Source organism: Camelus bactrianus, chromosome 12 (genome assembly GCF_048773025.1).
Source record: "Camelus bactrianus isolate YW-2024 breed Bactrian camel chromosome 12, ASM4877302v1, whole genome shotgun sequence".
In the NCBI taxonomy this organism is placed as follows: domain Eukaryota; kingdom Metazoa; phylum Chordata; class Mammalia; order Artiodactyla; family Camelidae; genus Camelus; species Camelus bactrianus.
The window spans coordinates 14,799,540-14,818,121 of record NC_133550.1 but is presented as its reverse complement, the minus strand read 5'-3'; the positions used below and the strand labels follow the sequence as shown (position 1 = coordinate 14,818,121).

Below are 18,582 nucleotides of genomic sequence, written 5' to 3'. Positions count from 1 at the left end.
AGGGGGAAAGGTATGCTCTGCCTAAAAGGACGGGCCCGGAGACCTTAGCGGGACACGGACCCTTCGAGTCTCAGGACTGTGCTGGCCCAAGCCTCCACTTGCCTCTGTGGGATGATGCTCTCAGGTCTGCTCACGGGGCTGTGGGGGAATCAGGGGCTCCGCAGATGTGTCTAGGCCTGTGGGGTTGAGAGGGCAGGGGCAGGTTTATTGTGATGTGGGGGTCTCCTCATTACGCCTATTAAAGGAGGCAAGTTCCAGCTTTCCTCACTGCCTGCCTTGCGGGAGATTCCCACGCTCATAAATGGCACTAATAACTTTCTCCTGCCTTTTATGTTGTCGGGCGGCCTATCATCTGCCTGATAAAAGGCAGGCGTGTTAGCGATCTCCGACGTGGGCCCCGGTGTCCTTTGGTCTTCCCACATCTGCGTTCCGGGCACTGGTCTGCTGAGCTGAGCCATGGCGAGCCGTTCCTACCGTGTCAGCTCCGGCTATGGGGTCCAGAACTTCAGCTCCTGCTCGGCCGTTGTGCCCAAGCCTGGGGGTCACAGCTTTGCCAGTGGCCTGGCTTTCCTCAGGGTCTGTCCTGGGCGACCAGGCTACAGGCATCTCGGGGGCTTTGGCAGCCGGAGCCTGTGTGCGACGGGGTCCCCGCGAATCGCGGTGAGTTGTGTGCGGCCCCTCCTCAGTGGGAGCAGCTTTGGCTACCGGGCAGGGGGCCTCTGTGGCCCCAGACCACCCTGCATCACCACCGTGTCGGTCAACGAGAGCCTCCTGGCGCCCCTCAACCTGGAGATCGACCCCAACGCGCAGTGCGTGAAGCACGAGGAGAAGGAGCAGATCAAGAGCCTCAACAACAGGTTCGCCGCCTTCATCGACAAGGTGGGTCTCTGGGTTGTTCCCTGGGGCTGTGGCTTAGGAAGGGGCAAGGGACTTGGAACCCAGTGATGAGCTGGGTTCAGATTCTTGGAGTCCCGCCTGGCTACCAATTAGCACGTGGCCCTGGGAACATGGCTGAATCAGGGGCATGGTTTTCAAATGTTGCCATGAGACTCAAAAGTAGTGCTGGATGTGAAACCACCAGACAGAACAGGAAGATTTATTGCTGCGGCTTACCCAGCCCAGCAAGAGTGCAGTGTGTGTCTATGGCCCCATCTCCTGGATCTCAGCCATCACGCAGTGAGGGGGGTGGGTAGGATGGGCATCTCTGCTTAGGCTGGTGTCTGACCCCTCCTGGAGGAGATGCTGCCACCCCCAGTGTCCCCAGTGTGGACAGGGTAGCTGGAATAAGGAGGAGCCAGAAGCTCCTGTCCTGTTCCTCCCTGGCTGGGGGATGTGATGGGAAGGCTGAGAATTTCCAGGACTTCTGGCCCAGATGCCCTCCCCGACTCAACATTTACACAGATTAAAGACCACAAGATGAGAAACTTAAGAAGAGCGTCGTGGAGGGGCTGTCGAACTGCACTTTTCTGATGTTGCAGTCTCTGAGCCTACCTTCTGGTGGGGTACCTAGCCCTGGCTTCCTCTGACCCAGTGATGGCCCTCCTGAGAGCCCGCAGTCTGATCTCTGGGGCAAGACAGCCACCGAGGTCCACTGGAGGAAGGGCTCACCTCCCAGAGCTAAACGGTGTGCACATCCCCACCCAGGAACTTCATAATAAGGCACACACCAGGGTGACGGGGGTGGGGGTGGTGGAAGCTTTGTTCCCAGACAAACATCACCAGCGGGAATAGGCACACCTGGCAAGCCAAGGCACTGGACATCCCTCCTAACATGCTGCTGGCTGTCCAATCCACTCTTCCCTTCCATCGGCAAAATGACGCTGGGCTTAGGATCACGCGCATCATTCATTACACAGGGACACCTACCAAGGGACGGGGGAGGTTGAAATCCAGCCCATGCTCTGCTCACTGGGCTGTGTGCCCTGGCAGGGGGGCTGCATCTATCTGGAGGCGGCATCTGTTTCTAATTTGCTCAACAGCATGGTGAGGGCCCTGAGCATGCAGACTTGAAGGAGTCGTTGCACGTGGCCTTTTGGGCATCACCAGGGATGCCGCCCGCCCCCTCTGTTGTGAGGGGTCATTTCCAGTCTGGAGAGAGACTCACATCGCTGCACCGGCTGGCTTTTCTTCCCCTAGGGGTGCAGACAGCCGCCCACCTTGTTCCAGCATCCTTCCTTTAGGATGAACTCCAGGTTGCAAACCACGTTGCTGTGGTGGGTTCAAGCGTGCAGAGCAGGTGAGCCAGAGGGTTTGGAAGCCCAAGGACGATGCCTTTTCAATAATAAGGGTTTTGATTCCTTTTTCCACAAGCACAGGCAGTTGAGAGCTGTTCTATACCAGAAATTTAGGGCTTGAGAGAAGACTGCCTAGTTTCGGGCTGGCAACTGCGTGCTGCCAATGCAGCCAAGCGGAGAGGCCTGCCTGCCGAGAGGTGGCGCTGCTGAGACTCACCTCCACATACGGCCCAACGTTGCCCAACCTGCTGGTTTGTCTGGGTCAGGGAAATCCAGATTCTTGCCTGAAATCACTCACTTATTAAATATTGGCAATGAATCAAATTTTTATAAAACAGTGTGCAGGCCAAATAAAACATGCCGGTGGGCCAGATAGGGCCTGGGGGGCTGCCAGCGTTCCATTGCCGACGTATTCTCACTGCCTCAGTTTACAGTGAGGCTCAGACAGATAGAGGCCCAGTGGACTGGTGAGTGGCAGAGTTAGGCAATGAGAAATCTCCAAATTCCTGGTCCAGAGTCCCCCTCCAGGGCTTCCTCTCCCCAGGGTGAGAGTGAGGAAGAGTCATGGCGGGTGCATGTTAAAATCACTGCCATAAAAATGCTCCCAAACTTGGCAGTTTAAAACAACCCAAATATATTATCTCATGAGGCTGAAATTAAGGTGTCAGCAGGGCTGCATTTCCTTCGGAAGCCCTAGGGGAGACCTACTTGCAGGGGCATGAAGGCTTTGGACAGAATTGAGTTCCATGTGACTGGAGGACTGGTGTCTCTGTTTCCTTGCTGGCTGGCTGCCAGGGGTTGGCCTCTGCTTCTGGAGGCCACTGCATTCCTTGCCTCACGGCCCCTTCTCCCTCCATCTTCAAAGGTGCTAGTGGTTCAGCGTGTCTCAGGTTTCAAATCCCTCCTCTAGTCCTGCTTCCCAGCATCTTTCACTCTTCTGTCTTATTCCACTTTAAAAGGCCCATGTGGCTACGGTGGGGCCACCTGGGTAATTCAGGATAATCTCCTGATCTTTGGGTCCATAACCTTAATTCCACCGGCAAGGTCCTTTTTGCCAGGTACCGTGACATATTCACAGGTTTCAGGGATTGGGATATGGACATCTTTGAAGGGCCATTTTCAGCCTATCACACATGGTCTGGGATATTTTTTGCAGGAACAGATGTTACAGCATTCTGTGCAGAATAAATAAATCACAAATAAATTGCGTCCTCTTCCTGGGAAATGGGATGGGATGAGGGGAAGTTCTTTGGAGAACAACTGTGACCTGAATTTTCTGACTTGGCCAAATAATTTGGCTTCTTGGGGGAAGATCACGGGCTGCTGAAGATCAAAAGTCATCTCCAAGGGCAGCGAGAGCTCTGGGGGACTGAGCACCTCCCCGGGCTACTCCTGAGTCTCTTTCTCCTACCCTGGGTGGCAGGTGCGCTTCCTGGAGCAGCAGAACAAGCTGCTGGAGACCAAGCTGCAGTTCTACCAGAACCGCGAGTGCTGCCAGAGCAACCTGGAGCCGCTGTTCGACGGCTACATCCAGACGCTGCGGCGGGAGGCCGAGTGCGTGGAGGCCGACAGCGGGAGGCTGGCCTCGGAGCTCAACCACGTGCAGGAGGTGCTGGAGGGCTACAAAAAGAAGTGAGTGTGGCCAGGCCAGGAGTGGTTATGGGTGTGGGGTGGGTCTTGGCTGGGTTCACACAACTTTCCGGAGATGGAGATGGAGATGGACTTTTTTGAAATTCAGGGTCATCCCAGGCTACCTACAAGACGGTTCAGCTTTATCAGCCTGCTTCATCTTGTCTCAGCTCCCAGCTCTTGCAGCCTCATTCTGGGAACTGGGGAAAGATTTGCAGGGAAGAACTTACATTCTGCGAGAGGCGGGTCACACATCTAGGGCACTGACTGACCCAGGGATGAAGAGAGAGGAACAAATGAAGCAGAAAGATGGAGATGAGCAGGGCTGTAGAGTAGAACTTGAAAGCAGTCAGCACTAGGATGGGCGGCGAGGAGATGTCCCTGGGGAGATATCTTGAAGATGATCTGGCTGATGCCATTCAAGGTATCTGGTCAACTTCGAGAATTCTTTCATTTGCTCTGCAGATAAATCACTGGGCTCTTGTTCTGCAAGGCTCTGTAATTCAAAGGCCCATGGAAATCTTTGTTTTAACTTGGCTTGTTTAGCCTGGCTGTTACCTAGTTTAAACTCGCTGGTTCACTAGTAACTCCTCCTTTACCTGGTAGGTGTGCACAGAATGAAGGGTGATTTTGATGTAATCAGTCCTGGTAATTCTACTTGGAAGAAATTGTATTCTGGTCTTGGAAAAGCAGATTTTAACATCCAGATGGACCCAACAATGGGGTTTCACTTCCCCCGGGGGGATGCAAATGCAGACACAATTTTGTTTGCAGGCGTCAAGGTCCGTCTCCTACTCTGGGGGTGTGAGGGCCGGTAATTATAGAGCTCAAAGTTTATAGTAGCCCCAATTACCTTGTTATTAAAAAGTTGTGGAAACCATGCTCTGGAAACCCTGGTCCTCCTTGTCATGCTGGGGCGGGGCTGCTCCAGGGACAAGACCTCACAGGCAAGAGCAAGAGAACGGGCCCGGCTGGTGGAGGAGGGCTGTGGAAGTGCCCCCAGCAGTCCAGGCGTGATGGGTGGCTTCCATGACTTCAAGGCTTTGGATGTTGGGAGAGAGGGGAGGGAATGTCATGGAGTGGCCTCACGGAGCTCTACATTTTGTAGTTTTAGGGTTGAAAGGTCCCTTGGAGTATCTGTCTTTCATTCACCTCACAAATATATTTACTGAGTGCCTGACCGCACACCAGGCAGGTTAACCCAGGATGTAGCCAGATTAAATGAAGAAGTTTTGCAGAGACTTCAGCCTAAGTTTGGACCAGAAACCAGAAACCTGGACTCCATAATCAGTGTTGTTTTGGTGGGTTCTTTGTGGCTGAGAAACAGAAGTCCAGAGAGGCTAAGCCTCTTTTCTTAAGACACACAGAAATTTGAGGGCAAGACCCAGGAGCCTTGAAAACTTAGGACTTGGCTGGCCAGCCCAAGACCCTCATTCCCGGGGGCCTCTCCACCTATCCTCTCTCTCCTCAGGTATGAAGAAGAGGTGGCTCTCAAGGCCACGGCTGAGAGTGAGTTTGTGGTGCTGAAGAAGGTGAGTGGCTTTTTTCACACGGGGAGGAAGTAAATCTTTCTGGGTACTCTGAGACTGGGCATCTTACCGAGTTCGTGTCAGTCCAGTTGTGGTGGCCAGGCCCTCCAGTCCCCTTGCAGAGGGAGGCTTCTTAAAAAGAGACCTCATCATGCTGCTATTTGGCTTTTTGTAAACTCCCTAATTTGCTGAAATGGTCACCTTCCAATCAGTTTCACTTTCTTGTGGACGTTACCTCCCAGAATCGAGTGGTATTGGATCTCAACTTGCTAGTGACTGTGAACTATGGCCCTCATTCAGTGCAAGTGCCGACGATGAAAAAATCAGAGGAAAAAACTGCTAATGATTTCCCTTTGGTTTCAGATGGGTGTGTTGAAGTGCATGCTAATGCTCTTTAAAAAATACTGTGCTTACCAGACACCTTAATTGTTAGTGATCACGGAATGGAGAGAGGGCTGGTAGAAAATCTGCCAGGAGAGGTGTGACCTTGGTCTCAGGCAGGAGAGTCAGCTGCTTGGGTGTTGGGTGGTGCCTGACCTGGGCACCAAGGACCACCTGCTGGGGAGGTGCCCCCCCCACTCCCTCCGCCGGCTCTGTGGCCACCACACGGTCACACTCTGTGGGCCAGTTTGGCTTAGCAACAGCAACCTGACATTTTGGACTGTCTTATTAGGCTACTTAATTTTGTAGGATCCCTAATTCTGGAGGAATCGGAAAGAAGTCTGTAGGGGTCAGACTTCTCTCCACTTCCTATCCCAGGTGGTCCCACTGATGCTTATGTGGTGGGAGAGGGGTGGGCCAGGAGATGGCCTCAGGGCCCCCGACAGAATGCAGAGGTCCGGGGACGCCAGTCGCCCCTGTGCCCCACTCTCCTGTGTGTCTCCACTAGGACATTGACTGTGCCTACCTGCGCAAGGCCGATCTGGAGGCCAATGTGGAGACCCTGAAGGAGGAGACGGGCTTCTTGCAGTCCCTCTACAATGAGGTGAGTCTCTCCCCATCTCACAGCAGGTGGGGGAAGGGGCAGAGGAGGTTGTCCTTGGTTTTCAGCTCTGGTTCCTTGGTTCTAGGAAGCGTTGTGCATTTCTTAGTCTTTGAGGGCCCCCACATCTTTTCCTTTTGTGACCAGAGGAGATTTTTCTCTTGTTCAGATATCCTTTTAAAATGGAAATGGGTGATGCTCTTCCTTTATAATGATTTGACTCTGATTCATTGCCTATTAATAGAAAGTGGAGATTTGACAGTACAGATATAGGTGTATATATGATATATTCTGATTCCTCCAGAATTAGGGATCCTGCAGTAGTAAATAGCCTAATATATATCTATATATCTATATCTATATATAAATCATAGCTTATTAATTCAGGTGAAAACCCAATTAGAAAACCCAAGACTCTAAACCTATCTGTTATTTGGTGGATTGGATTTATAAATAGTCACAGCTGATCTGGATGGTTCAGACCCCAAGTGGAGTGACCCAGTTTGTCTCTGTCCATAGAAATCTATCTCTGTTGATCCAGGCACTACTGGAATTCTACCGTATTTATTGCCTTCAGATCATGGTTCAAATTCTAGACTCTTCTTCTTAAAGTGACACTTTAAAAAAATTTCCTGCCTTGCCTGTAGTTTTGGTAATTCACTTCCTGAAGTCAGAGTTAGGACTGATTTTTGGTATCCCCGCAGAGACGGGAATTGGAGGGGGTTTGGAGCTGAGGACACTGGGTGTTGTCTCCTACAGGAAATCTGCCTCCTTCAGTCACAAATCTCTGACACCTCGGTGGTGGTCAAGATGGACAATAGCCGGGAGCTCAACATGGACTCGGTTGTGGCCGAGATCAAGGCTCAGTATGATGACGTGGCCAGCCGCAGCCGGGCCGAAGCCGAGTCCTGGTACCAAACCAAGGTGAGCTGGAGGGCCGGGTTGCCCACTGGGCAGAGAGGATCTCCGGAACCTGGAGCTTCCCCCGGCAATGCACCCCTGTGCTCAGAGGGGCTACGGTGGAGGTCCGAGCAGAGCAGGGGCAGGAGGTGGGACTATCCCAAAAGAACAGGGGGCTGGCTCTCCTTAGCGACATCCCAGCACCCTCTCCAGCCACCTTGCTATCATGGGCGGTTTCTGCATGTCTGTCTACCACCCCGCAGTGCGAGGAGATGAGGGCCACAGTGACGCAGCAGGGCGAGAGCCTCCGCAGAACCAAGGAGGAGATCAACGAGCTGAACCGAATGATCCAGAGGCTGACGGCTGAGGTGGAGAACGCCAAGCAGCAGGTCGGCTGGCTGCTGCTTCTGGTCCTCTTTCTGCTTTCCTCCTGCCTTGAGGGGCTCCTGCTGTCTTTGGAGAGGCTTGTATTTTAACTACTTGCATCTAGGTAGTTAAAGTGCTCAAGACATTTAGGGAGCAAATTGGTCTGTCTACCTTCTCTGAATACTGCTCTCATTCCCTCTGTATCCCTTCACCCTTTTTCTCCTCTAAACACACTTTAGACCTTATGGTCTGATGTTCTGTTTGTGTCCTGCTTTCTCTCTCTTTCCCCACCTCTCTTGTTGGACTTGAGGTGCACAGACCTGAACTAGTCACACGCCACTCTGTTCAAGGGCACACTAACAACATCTGCATGTCCCTCATTTAAAACTGTCTTTTGTCTTCAATTCCATTCCCCTCCATCCCAGCACTCATTCTCATGTACTTAATATAGTCCCTCTTTCATACACACACACACACACACACACACACACACACACTTCGTATGTATAAACTTCGCATAAACTTTTTAGTGTCTTAAGTTTACATAATGATATTATGCCATAAATCTCATCTCATTCTGATTCTTTCCTTTGCCAGCTGGAAGTCTTTAAAATCCATGCGTATCACTATGGATGGTCTGTTTCATGATTTCTGTTGTATTGACTTCTGTAATACTCATAAACCATGGTTTCCTATCCGTTCCCCTATTGATGGATATTTACTGAGGTTGCCTCCAAGACTTTGCTACTACAACAGTTGTCGCATGAACATTTTAATATATTTTTATGTATATTTCCACGTGCACCTGCATGAGAGACGTTTTGAAGGTATAAAGCAAGAAATGGAACTGTTGAGTTGTAAGATAGTCACTTATTTACTTTCCATAAGTACCCTCGGAGTACCGTGCCAGTGTGTGCTCCCATTATTGGCAACTGAGGGCTTCTGCTCCTGCACTTGCTAATTTATTATCAGACTTTTGAGCCCTTGTGGATCTAATAGGTGCCAGCAGCATCTAACTGTTACTTTAATTTTCATTTCCGGCTTAACTATAACAAATGTCTCCTCATTCACTTACTACTCATTTGCATTTCCCTTTCTAAGAATTGCCTGTTCATATTATCTGCCAATTTTGCTACTGTAATTTCTGTTTTTTTCTTGGTGATTTGCAGTAAGTATTCCCTTGTCCGTTCTATCTAGATTATAACTTTTTAATCAATTATACATGTTGCAATTAATCTTCTCTCAGTCTGTCACTTGTCTGTTTGCTTTGCTCTGGTTTCATTTATTGAACAGAAATCTTTAACCTGCATGTGGCCAAATCCATCAGTTCTTACCTTAATGGCTAAGACTTATGAATGTTTGAGGCCATAGAGGTCTCCTCGTACACTTTTGTCTTCTACTAGTTTTGTAGTTTTACATTTCACATTTAGGTCTTTAAACTCATCTGAGCTTTATTTTTTTGTATATACAGGGAGTAGGGTTTAATTAAATTGTCTCCATATAATAAGAAAATGTATTATATAATCCATCCTTTATCCACTGGTTTGTGGTACAACCTCTATCATAACACTGAGTTCCCACATCCCCCTGGCTCAAATTCTGTCCTCTCCTCTCTGTGTAGCTGTTCTCAGCTACTGTGCGAGATGTGTTACAAGTAATTTGTTATTACGAAGAACTGAAGTAATGGAACATGAGAATGGTTTATTTTCTAGAAGTAAAATTGGAGAAAATTAGAAGTTATCCTTGCATTCTGATATGCTTTTTAAAAATACTTATTTTATTGTAGTGAGAACACTTAACATGAGATTTACCCTTTTAACAAAGTTTTAACTGTACTATACGTTATTGTTGACTCTAGGCAGTGTTTCACGGTGACTCTCTGAGCTTATTCATCCTGCTTAGCCGAAATGTTATGCCCATTGATTAGTAATCCCCTATTTCCTCCTCCCAGCCCCTGGCAATCACCATTCCACTCTTTGATTCTATGAATTTGACTATTTTATATACGTCATATAAGCAGAGTCATGCAGTGTTTGTCTTTCTGTGTCTGGCTTATTACATTTAGCATAATATCCTCAAGGTTCATCCATGTTGTCACATATTGCAAAATTTCCTTCTTTTTTAAGGCTGAATAGTATTCCGTTGTATACATATGCTACGATTTCTTTATCCATCCGTTGATGGACATTTAAGTTGTTTCCATATCTTGGCTATTGTGAATAGTGCTACAACGAATATGTGAGTGCTGTATCTCTTTAAGATCCTGCTTTCAATTCTTTTGGATAAATACTCAGAAGTGGGATTGCAGGATCATATGGTAGTTCAATTTTTTAAGTTTTTTAGGAATCTTCACGCTGGTTTTCCATAGCAGCTGCACCATTTTGCATTCCCGCCAACAGTGTGCCAGGGGCTCAATTTCTCACAGCTTTGATAATGCATGTTGTCTCTCTCTCTCTCTCTGTTTTTCTTTTTTCTTTAAATTTTAGCCAACCTGACAGATGTGCGGTGATTTTCATTGTGGTTTTAATTTGCATTTCCTTATGATTAGTGGTGTTGAACATTTTTTTCACATACCTGTTAGCCACTTATATGTCTTCTCTGGAGAAATGTCTATTGAAGTCCTTAACCCTTTTTAAAAATTGGGTTAATTTATTTTTATTAATTTTTCTATTTAGTCGTAGGAGTCCCTTACACTTTCTTAGGTTGGGAAGAGAGGAGGAGCCGTGTTAGTGCGTGGGTGCTGTAAAGGCAACATCCCTCAGCATGCTGACCCCTGCAGGCCAAAGAATGAGGCCCCGTACAGAGGCCTCTGAAAACCACTGGGCTTGGCATTAATTGACCGGGTAGCTCAGGGCAAGTCACAGCCTCTCTGAGTCACAATTTCTTCATCTGCATAATAAGAATAACAATGTCTGTTCTGATGCACTCAAGAGTAACTTCAAGGTCAAACAAGACAACACCTGTGAAAGTGCCTTGTAAACTAACAACAGTATAAAAATATGTGATAATATCATAAATTATATTAGCATTAGTCCTGTTCTAGTGCTAACATTCCCTTCCTCTTATGGCTCACCATGGACTTGAGTTTTGCAATAAAATTGGTTACAAAAAGGAAGGAAGAACGCTCCAGGATGGCTGTGAGTTCCCCTTCTAGTTATTTTAGAAGTTGACCATTCTGAACAGAGGTGAACTAGGATGACCAAGGCCACGGGAGACCCCTGAGGGTTCCCATAGCCTGCGCCCTTCTCAAGCTCCTTCCCTCCTCTCTGCCCCGCAGCGCTGCAAGCTGGAGGCCGCCGTGGCCCAGGCGGAGCAGCAGGGCAAGGCGGCCCTGAATGATGCCCACTGCAAGCTGGCGGGGCTGGAGGAAGCCCTGCAGAAGGCCAAGCAGGACATGGCCTGCCTGCTCAGGGAGTACCAGGAGGTGATGAACTCCAAGCTGGGCCTGGACGTGGAGATCGCCACCTACCGCAAGCTGCTGGAGGGCGAGGAGAGCCGGTGAGGACGGGGCTTAGAGTCACTTCACATCTCCACTCGGGGCTAGAATAGTGCCTCCCTGACTCTCATCTCCAGGCAGAGAGCGTTCAAACTGGGAAAGACTCTAGAGGTCTTGGAGTCCAGCCTTTCCCCACTTCTCAGATAGGAAAACTGAGGCTCAGAGAGGGGAAGAGCTTATCCAAAATCGCATCTATTTGGTGGGTAAGCTAGAATGACGCCAGCCTGCTGGCTAGCACTCCAGTGATCTCTCTCCTCCTGCACTGCCCCTCCAGCGGCACCTGAAGTTCATTCCAAGGCAGCTACTTTACCTGGTGGCTGAGGGGTTATTTCTACATTCCCATCTCGGTGGGTTGTGAAAGCTGGAATCATTCAGAAAATTCATTAAAGCCATTTGATTTGGGATACACAGACAAGGGATCCTATCAACCTGGATAGCCTGATGTTCAGGACCAGCGAACAGAAAGGAACAGCACAGCATCCTTGCCCAGCAGGGAAGACAGGGGCAGACACGAATCCATCCTCCAGGTGACTGGTCGTAGTGTCCCAGGAAGGCTGTCAGAGGCTTCTCAGGGGAAGAGGTGGAAGAGTTGAGGGGGCGGGAAAAGGACAGGACATTTCAGACTGCACTGAGAGTTTGAGCCAAGAATCGGGGCCGAGTGAAGTTGGCATGGGAGGGAGCAATGCGCACGGTACATGGGCCTCTGTCTGGCCTTGAGGTGGCTGCTCATTGTTGCCTCTGAGCTGGGTCCCACAGGGGAGGGGGAGCAGACTAGACGGGGAGTAGACTATAGAGGTTAAGGTCACGGGCTGTGAGCCAGAGCACCTGGGTTCAAACCCCAGCTGGACACTTAGTAGCTTCGAACCTCTATGCCTCAGTATCCTAATCTGTAAAACAGATAATCCTAAAATTCACCACTTCAGGCTGTTGCAAGTATTTAATGAGTTAATGGAACATAGTAAGTGCAAGGAGGAACAGGTTATTATCAGAATAAGAATATCTCTACCCAGGATGGCCAGGCAGCACTACGCTCATGGAGAGGCTCCCTATTAACCTGGTTAGTGATAGAAATCTGACAAGAGCAGTTCCCGAGGCAGCTGACTGTGCCTGACCAAAGCAGGTGAACTTTGCTTTGTCCATTTCTGCAGGCCTTTGGGTGAAGCCACCAGAGCTGTCTCCCCCTTTGCACTCATAAGCCCCTAACCTGCTCACCAACATTCAGTGAGGCACTTGGCATTTGCACCGTGAAACTTAACTTTCATTACAATCATAATCATTAGGATGTTAATATCTCCACCATATAATGAATGATGCATTGTCCCCGACATATGAGATTTTAAAAAGTGGTTTAGCATTTTGTGCTTTGCATATGGTGGCCATTGTCCTTTTAATAGACCTTGTCCTCTTGCATATAACATGTGTAATTGGATTACACAAGTCATGCTTATTGCAGAAAATACAGAAATAAGAAAACCAAAGCAGGCATAATCACTCAACTCAGAGGCAGCTGCTGCCAGCATTGTGGCTTAACAGGCACCATGATGGGCACCGGCTAGCATCTGCCAGAAGGGCACAGTACCAAGGCTGTGGCAAAGCCAGGTTCACGTGGCAGCAAGGTGAGCAGGAAGCGTATTTCCCCTGAGAAGTGTGAGGGGGGAAGGGCTCTGAGTTGGGCAGAATGAATGAGAGTAAAGCTTGCCTGGAGGAAAAATACTGAAGCTGGAAGTTAACAAGGGGAGACATAGAACAGAAAGGGAGTTTATGAAGAGCGCAAGTTCTGGTATAAATGTCTCATTCTAATGAGATGTTTATAGTGTTAACAGCAACCCTTACACTGGATTTACTGCGGGCCAGGCTCTGTTTGCAGGCCCTTTACACACAGAGCTTATGACAATCCTATGAAACCACATTATCGTCCCCATTTTCTAGCTGAGGAAACTGAGGCATGGCAAGGTTAGGTGACTTGCTCAAGGTCCCCACTTAGTAAGTGGCTCAGCTGGATCTGAGCCCAGGTTGGCCTGGCTCTCAGGTCGAGGTTCTTAACCACCACATCCTCCAGCCTTCTTCTGAATGTACCAAGCCCAGTGTATGTCTAGGGTAGCATTTAAAATCATGCAATTAAAAATGGATCAGTTTGGATGCTAGGCAAGCCGTTTTCTACCCAGAGGTGCTACCCAGTTAGACAGTAGCTGCTCCCATCACTTATTCTTTGGCTTTGCTGGAATTTTTAGCAGAGGGACCGGGAGGGTAACCCCATCCACACTCCACGCCTACATTTCAGTACCCCAAGTTTCCATGGCTGAGAAGCAAACAGAGCATAAAGTGGCCTTTTAGATCCTGCCACCTAACATCCCCCTGTCCTTTGGGGGTCCCAGGGAGCAGTGCCAGCACGGATGCCCTCTGCAACCAGCCTCCACCCCTCCTCTTCCCCACCCCCTCTCCCAGGACAGAGGAGAACAGGACTCCCTGGAGAGCAGAGGAACTGGGTTCTAACTGCTCACTCTCCTCTCCCTTACAGGTTGTGTGAAGGCGTGGGCTCTGTCAATATCTGTAAGTTTGGCGGGGTGTGTGGGCGTGGTTCTCTGGGTGTCGGTGGCCTTACTATCAGGTGGCATCTAATTTGTGACTGAGCCTCTGTCCACAGGGCACTGAATGAGGGAGCTAGGAGCTGAGAGAAACGGATGGTCCCAAATATTTGGGCCCCTCTGGAACATCCATGAAGCCTAAGCTTATGCCCGTGACAAATTCTGACCCACTGATCGGTTCTGCAAGAGTAAAAAGTAGCCCAAGTCAGAAGACACAGAATACTTCTCAAGTGGTAGCATATTTTGTAAGAAAAAAACACGAGATGTATATTCTGATCAGCTGGGGCCACGGAAGGCAACACTTAAACCTACATCTTTAATAATCCAGTGTGTATACAGCCCCTACCCTCGGTGTCTACCTGTTCCCCTCACCTTTCTAGCAACCATATTTCTAGATGATTCCTCTCCTGTGATCAGTCAGTTTTTGCCTAAAGATTTCAACATTTCAAGGTTAGTCAAGTAGAGTTAGGTCTGACTTGCTAACCACATTCCTTCAAGGGGAAGACGGCAATGGGTTTAGATTTTCCTGTAGTTGAAAATCATGTCGCTGGGTCCCTAAGCACATGAGAAGAGTTCATCATTGGTGCCAAGAAAATTCTGTGTCACACCACGTCTGGCATGGAAGAGAATTCTGACCCGGTGTCTTGTTACAGGTGTGAGCCGTTCCCAAGGTGGCGTGGTCTGTGGGGACCTCGGTTCCATCGTCCCTCGTGGCCTGGGTGGCGTGGCCACCAGCAGCAGTGCCCTCTGCTCCCCCTCCATAGTGGGGGCCTGTTCCAGTGCGAGATCTGTGCGGTTTGCATAGTGGGGGGTGGGACTCTGGACGGATGCGGTCTGCCGGGGGTGAGGGTGGAAAGTAGGGTGTGGGGAAAGCTTTTCTCTCTCAGGCTCAAATGTCAGTGTAGGGATTGCCCCTTCCTGGGAACCCAGAAATAACTCTCCAGTTTCCTTCTCATTGGAGTTACGATTTACCCTTTGAGTGCAAACCCTGGATTTGGCATGCTTGCCAGCTCTGTTGATTTCTCTCCTCTGGTTGTCGGGGAAAGGATATAAAGGCTTTATGATATAAACTGCTTAGCTATTTTCTTTCCCCAACTAACTTCAGGTTAGCAGACATTTGCTAGGTACCGACCATGTGCTAGGCCCCGTGGGTGGGGACCCAGGTAGGGGATGGCAGTGCGTGGGTACACCCTCCGCTTGGCCTCAGACAAGGGGCTGTGCATGTCCCCTTAGTGTGGAGGGGGCAGCGGGGGACGTGGAACTGGGACTCTGGGAGATCCCTCACTTGATCTAAGAGATTGGATGTTCCCAGAGCACCCCCCAACTATGCACATGTCAGGATTGGCTGAGGCTAATGTTCCTGGGTTTTTGGTGGTGGTGGTTTGGAATTTTATTGTATTTGGGTGATTCCTGTAGGATTCTTTTTCTCTTATGATGTGCGTGATTTAATGTCCATGGCAAAAGGTTCTCTTCTAGTAACCAAGTTAATGCCCGCGCCCTCCTTATGTTCCCAGCCCACCCAAAGTGTCTCTGAGTGTGGTCCGTGGACCACCACCTACATCGTGATCCCTGAGGGGTGGGTTGAGGTGGCGGCTTGTTAAATATGCAGATGCTGGGCTCCATCCAGAACTACTGAATCAAAAATTCAGGGGTTGAGCCCATGAATCTGAGTTGAAACAAGCTCCCAGGTGATTCCTTTAAGAACTGAAGTTTGAGAGTCACTGGTTTTTGTGTGCAGGTCAGGTAATTCTGGCCGTGGAGGTGACTTTCCCTCCTGTTCTCACAGGATCAGATTCATCTCTTTGCATTTCTCCTCTGACTTTGTCAAGAGGTCAGAGCCAGTCTGGGCCACCCATGCCTAGTGGGTGGGGACAAAGGCAGAGAAGAGGAGAAGGAAGCCTGTGTTCACAAGCACCAGCTAAGTGTCTGACGTTTCATTCATTGCTCACAGCTATTGTATTAGTATCTTCATTTTACAGATAAGGCAATCAAGGCCCAGAGACGTTAATTCACTTTCCTAAGATCACACAGCCAATCCAAGATCCAAACTGAGGTCTAGAGAATGCCAATGTTCATATACTTTCCGCTGCCTTGTCTCAGTTGTTCCTTCAGAATAAGCATCTTGCCTCATCAGAATGCTCCTGGACGAGGGGTTCTAACAGATCCTACTTTACTAGCCTGACAGAGATAAGAGGTGGAATGTGACATAAACAAACCTGCTGAAAGCATTTGTAGAAACATCTCCCCCATGGCCTCTGCTCTCCAGGAACCTTGGACAGATCTTATTATGGGGCAGTTAACACATTCTGGGAATCCAGAATTAAAGCTGAGACTTCTGGTTGGAGGGCACTTCCTCTGATGGCTTGGACAGGGGCAGTTGACCGTGGAACTCTATCTCCGGCCTATTTCTGAACTGACAGTCCCCGAGAAGTCCCACCAGGGAAGTCAGTTCAAAGTCCCCTCAGATGCAAGGGCGCCCCCCTCCCTCCTTGCCCAGATGTGATGAGGGGGAGCGAGGGGTTTCTGGTGGACAACTTTCTTTCACTTATTTTACAAGAAGAGCTCTACTCTTCCCACCTTATGTTATTTGGAATTAAAAAGAAGTTGAAAAATCTTTTTTAAAATTTAAAAAATTTTTTAAAATCTTTAAAAATTGGGTAGAAGATATTTTGCCACAAGAATACATATTTGATCTCAAGACAAAAAAACACTTTGAGTAGTTCTCTTTGGTAATGCAGGCCTTCTGATGCCTTCAAAATGTGTCCCCCTGGGACTCTGGGAGGCCAGAGATCTTTCTGAGTATAGTGCCCTCCTAGTCTTTCTCTGCCTTCTGGTCGTTAAGGGTCCCACAGGGGCTGTATCCTGGGCACATCTCAGTCTGGATACTGCCAAGTTTGAGCAGGGAGAAAATCAGGTTCCAAGGGCATCAGATCTGCTCTGAGAGGGGAAGGAGTCCCACCAGGCACCTGCTACCCCGGGATGGGGTCAGGGGGTGTGAAAATGGGGGAGGGTCTGCCTTTCCTTTCTGATGGTGGTGGTGGGAGGGTGTGAAATGCACATTTGTGCCTTGGGGGGCGTTTCCTCCATTTTTAACTCAAAGGCTCATCCTCTGAGTCCTGCCTCCTCCCACTCCTTTCCCTGGCTACCACTGTGCTGTCCCCTAGCACCAAGGGAGTAACAGCAGAGTATGCAGACAAGGGGTGGTTCCCCCATGTCCATGTCCATTTCAAAAAAGGATGCAGTTGGTGATTTCCTTGATCATGTGGTAAATCTGCATTTCTCACTATGCTCAGCTTGGGTGGGTAACGGCTTCAGTTTGTATTTCCTGAGATCTCAAAGACTGAAGCAGGGGACAGTTGGCAACAACAGCACTGGGAGAGGGAGTGGCCTAGGAGTGAGTATTTGTGCGGATGCTCCAAAGCAGAGGGGATTTGAGACGTGATGGAGGAGGGCTTGTGGCCTTGGAGAGGAACAGAGAAGACTCCAAAGCCCAAGCATGCCTGATTTTTTGAAAGGACTATAATCTATCTGTTTTCATCCTTTGGAGATCCTGTGTATTTGGGGAGGAACATCGAATGTCTGCATAAGACTAGAATATGGAAGAAGGTCTGATTTTCTCTGATGGAGGTCTTAGCTGAGTTTGTGGAATTTCAAAGGTAAAGGGCGCCCGGGAAAGAGCTCTGGACCCACCCACATGGGCCTCATTTATTATTTGAGACTCTTGCTCTGTGGCTTGTTCCTGACCTCCCGATTTCAGATCACTTGACTTCTCCTTAAAAAAATTTTTTTTCTAATAAAAACTTTAATCCCCAGATATCTTGGAGTGTACCCTTTGCTTTCCGCAGAGCATAGCTCTTTTTTCGGCAGAAGACCATGGGAGTCCCAAAATCCTTTGAACCAAAAATTGCTCTGCATTTTTGCTGTTGGCTGCAAGGAGGGCTGGGGGAATAGTTTCATGTTGACAAGCTGATGGCGCCTCGAGCTGGCTGAGTTGGTTGACTGCTTTTTGCATACAAATCATGAATTATTACTTATTAAAAAGTTTCTTGATGCCTTCCAGCTCCTGGTGGTTTGACTTTTCAACGCATGGTGTTGTGTTTTCTGGTATCCGATTTGGCATTTTAGTTACACTTGGCCCAGACCCTTGGTAACATCAAGGTGTTTTCACCAAGCACAGACTCATTCTAGCAACCTAGTACCATGGGAGGTGGCAGGGCTGGAAGTCTCGTCTCACAGGTCCCCAGGCTGATGCCCAGAGCACGAAGGTCACTTGCCCAACGTCTCACTGAGACATGGCAGAGTTGATGCTCAAATTTTGATCTCCTGCCTTCTCAGTCCCTGAGAGTTAGCCTTTCCCGTGGCTGAATGATGCACCCTAAACTGAACGCTTGCCTATTGTGATCATGACTATGTGCTCAAGGCCCTGAGAGGTGGGAGGAGAAGGGGAGGGGCAAGACACTTGAAGAAGGTCTGTCTGGTGTCAGCCAGCAGCCTGAGTACTCAGGAGAGGCTGGCAGCCTCCAGTGGAGTTACAGCCCTTTGGGCCTGAAGTGAGGATTCATCAGAATGCACTAAGACCTTAACTTCTCCAGGGGATGGGGCAGCAGAGGAGGCTGTCAGGGGGCCATCTGCCTGGAATCCTCACAGCCTACCTGTTCTCCTAATGGGGAAATGGAGGTGCATCCAAGGGAGCTGATGTCTATACCTCCTGCTCCACCAGCTGCCTGAGTTCATCCAACCATCCCAGGCCTGACAAGTTCTGGAGCCCCAACCTGGGACTTAGTTGAGGGTCAGAGCCAGGAGACACTTCCTGCCCTCTAGGAACTCCCAGTTTGATCCAGGCTCCATACACACCCAACCA

General features: G+C 49.2%; 1 protein-coding gene across 1 annotated transcript; it reads left to right on the top strand.

Moving 5' to 3' along the window:
* The first annotated feature begins 370 nt into the window (after positions 1-370).
* LOC105076256 (keratin, type II cuticular Hb5) lies at positions 371-17,300 on the top strand. Its single transcript, XM_010964331.3, has 9 exons — positions 371-879; positions 3,658-3,866; positions 5,335-5,395; positions 6,282-6,377; positions 7,134-7,298; positions 7,538-7,663; positions 10,918-11,138; positions 13,655-13,686; positions 14,375-17,300. The coding sequence occupies exons 1-9, from the start codon at positions 457-459 to the stop codon at positions 14,524-14,526; spliced, it is 1,485 nt and encodes a 494-aa protein (XP_010962633.2). The 5' UTR covers positions 371-456; the 3' UTR covers positions 14,527-17,300.
* The last annotated feature ends 1,282 nt before the right edge of the window (positions 17,301-18,582 follow it).

Excerpts from the sequence above, each read along its gene's own strand:
- LOC105076256 (XM_010964331.3), top strand. The coding sequence starts at position 457 with ATGGCGAGCCGTTCCTACCGTGTCAGCTCCGGCTATGGGGTCCAGAAC. Across the intron at positions 7,664-10,917 it reads TGGAGAACGCCAAGCAGCAG|CGCTGCAAGCTGGAGGCCGC; the intron begins GTCGGCTGGCTG and ends TCTGCCCCGCAG. Across the intron at positions 13,687-14,374 it reads CGTGGGCTCTGTCAATATCT|GTGTGAGCCGTTCCCAAGGT; the intron begins GTAAGTTTGGCG and ends GTCTTGTTACAG.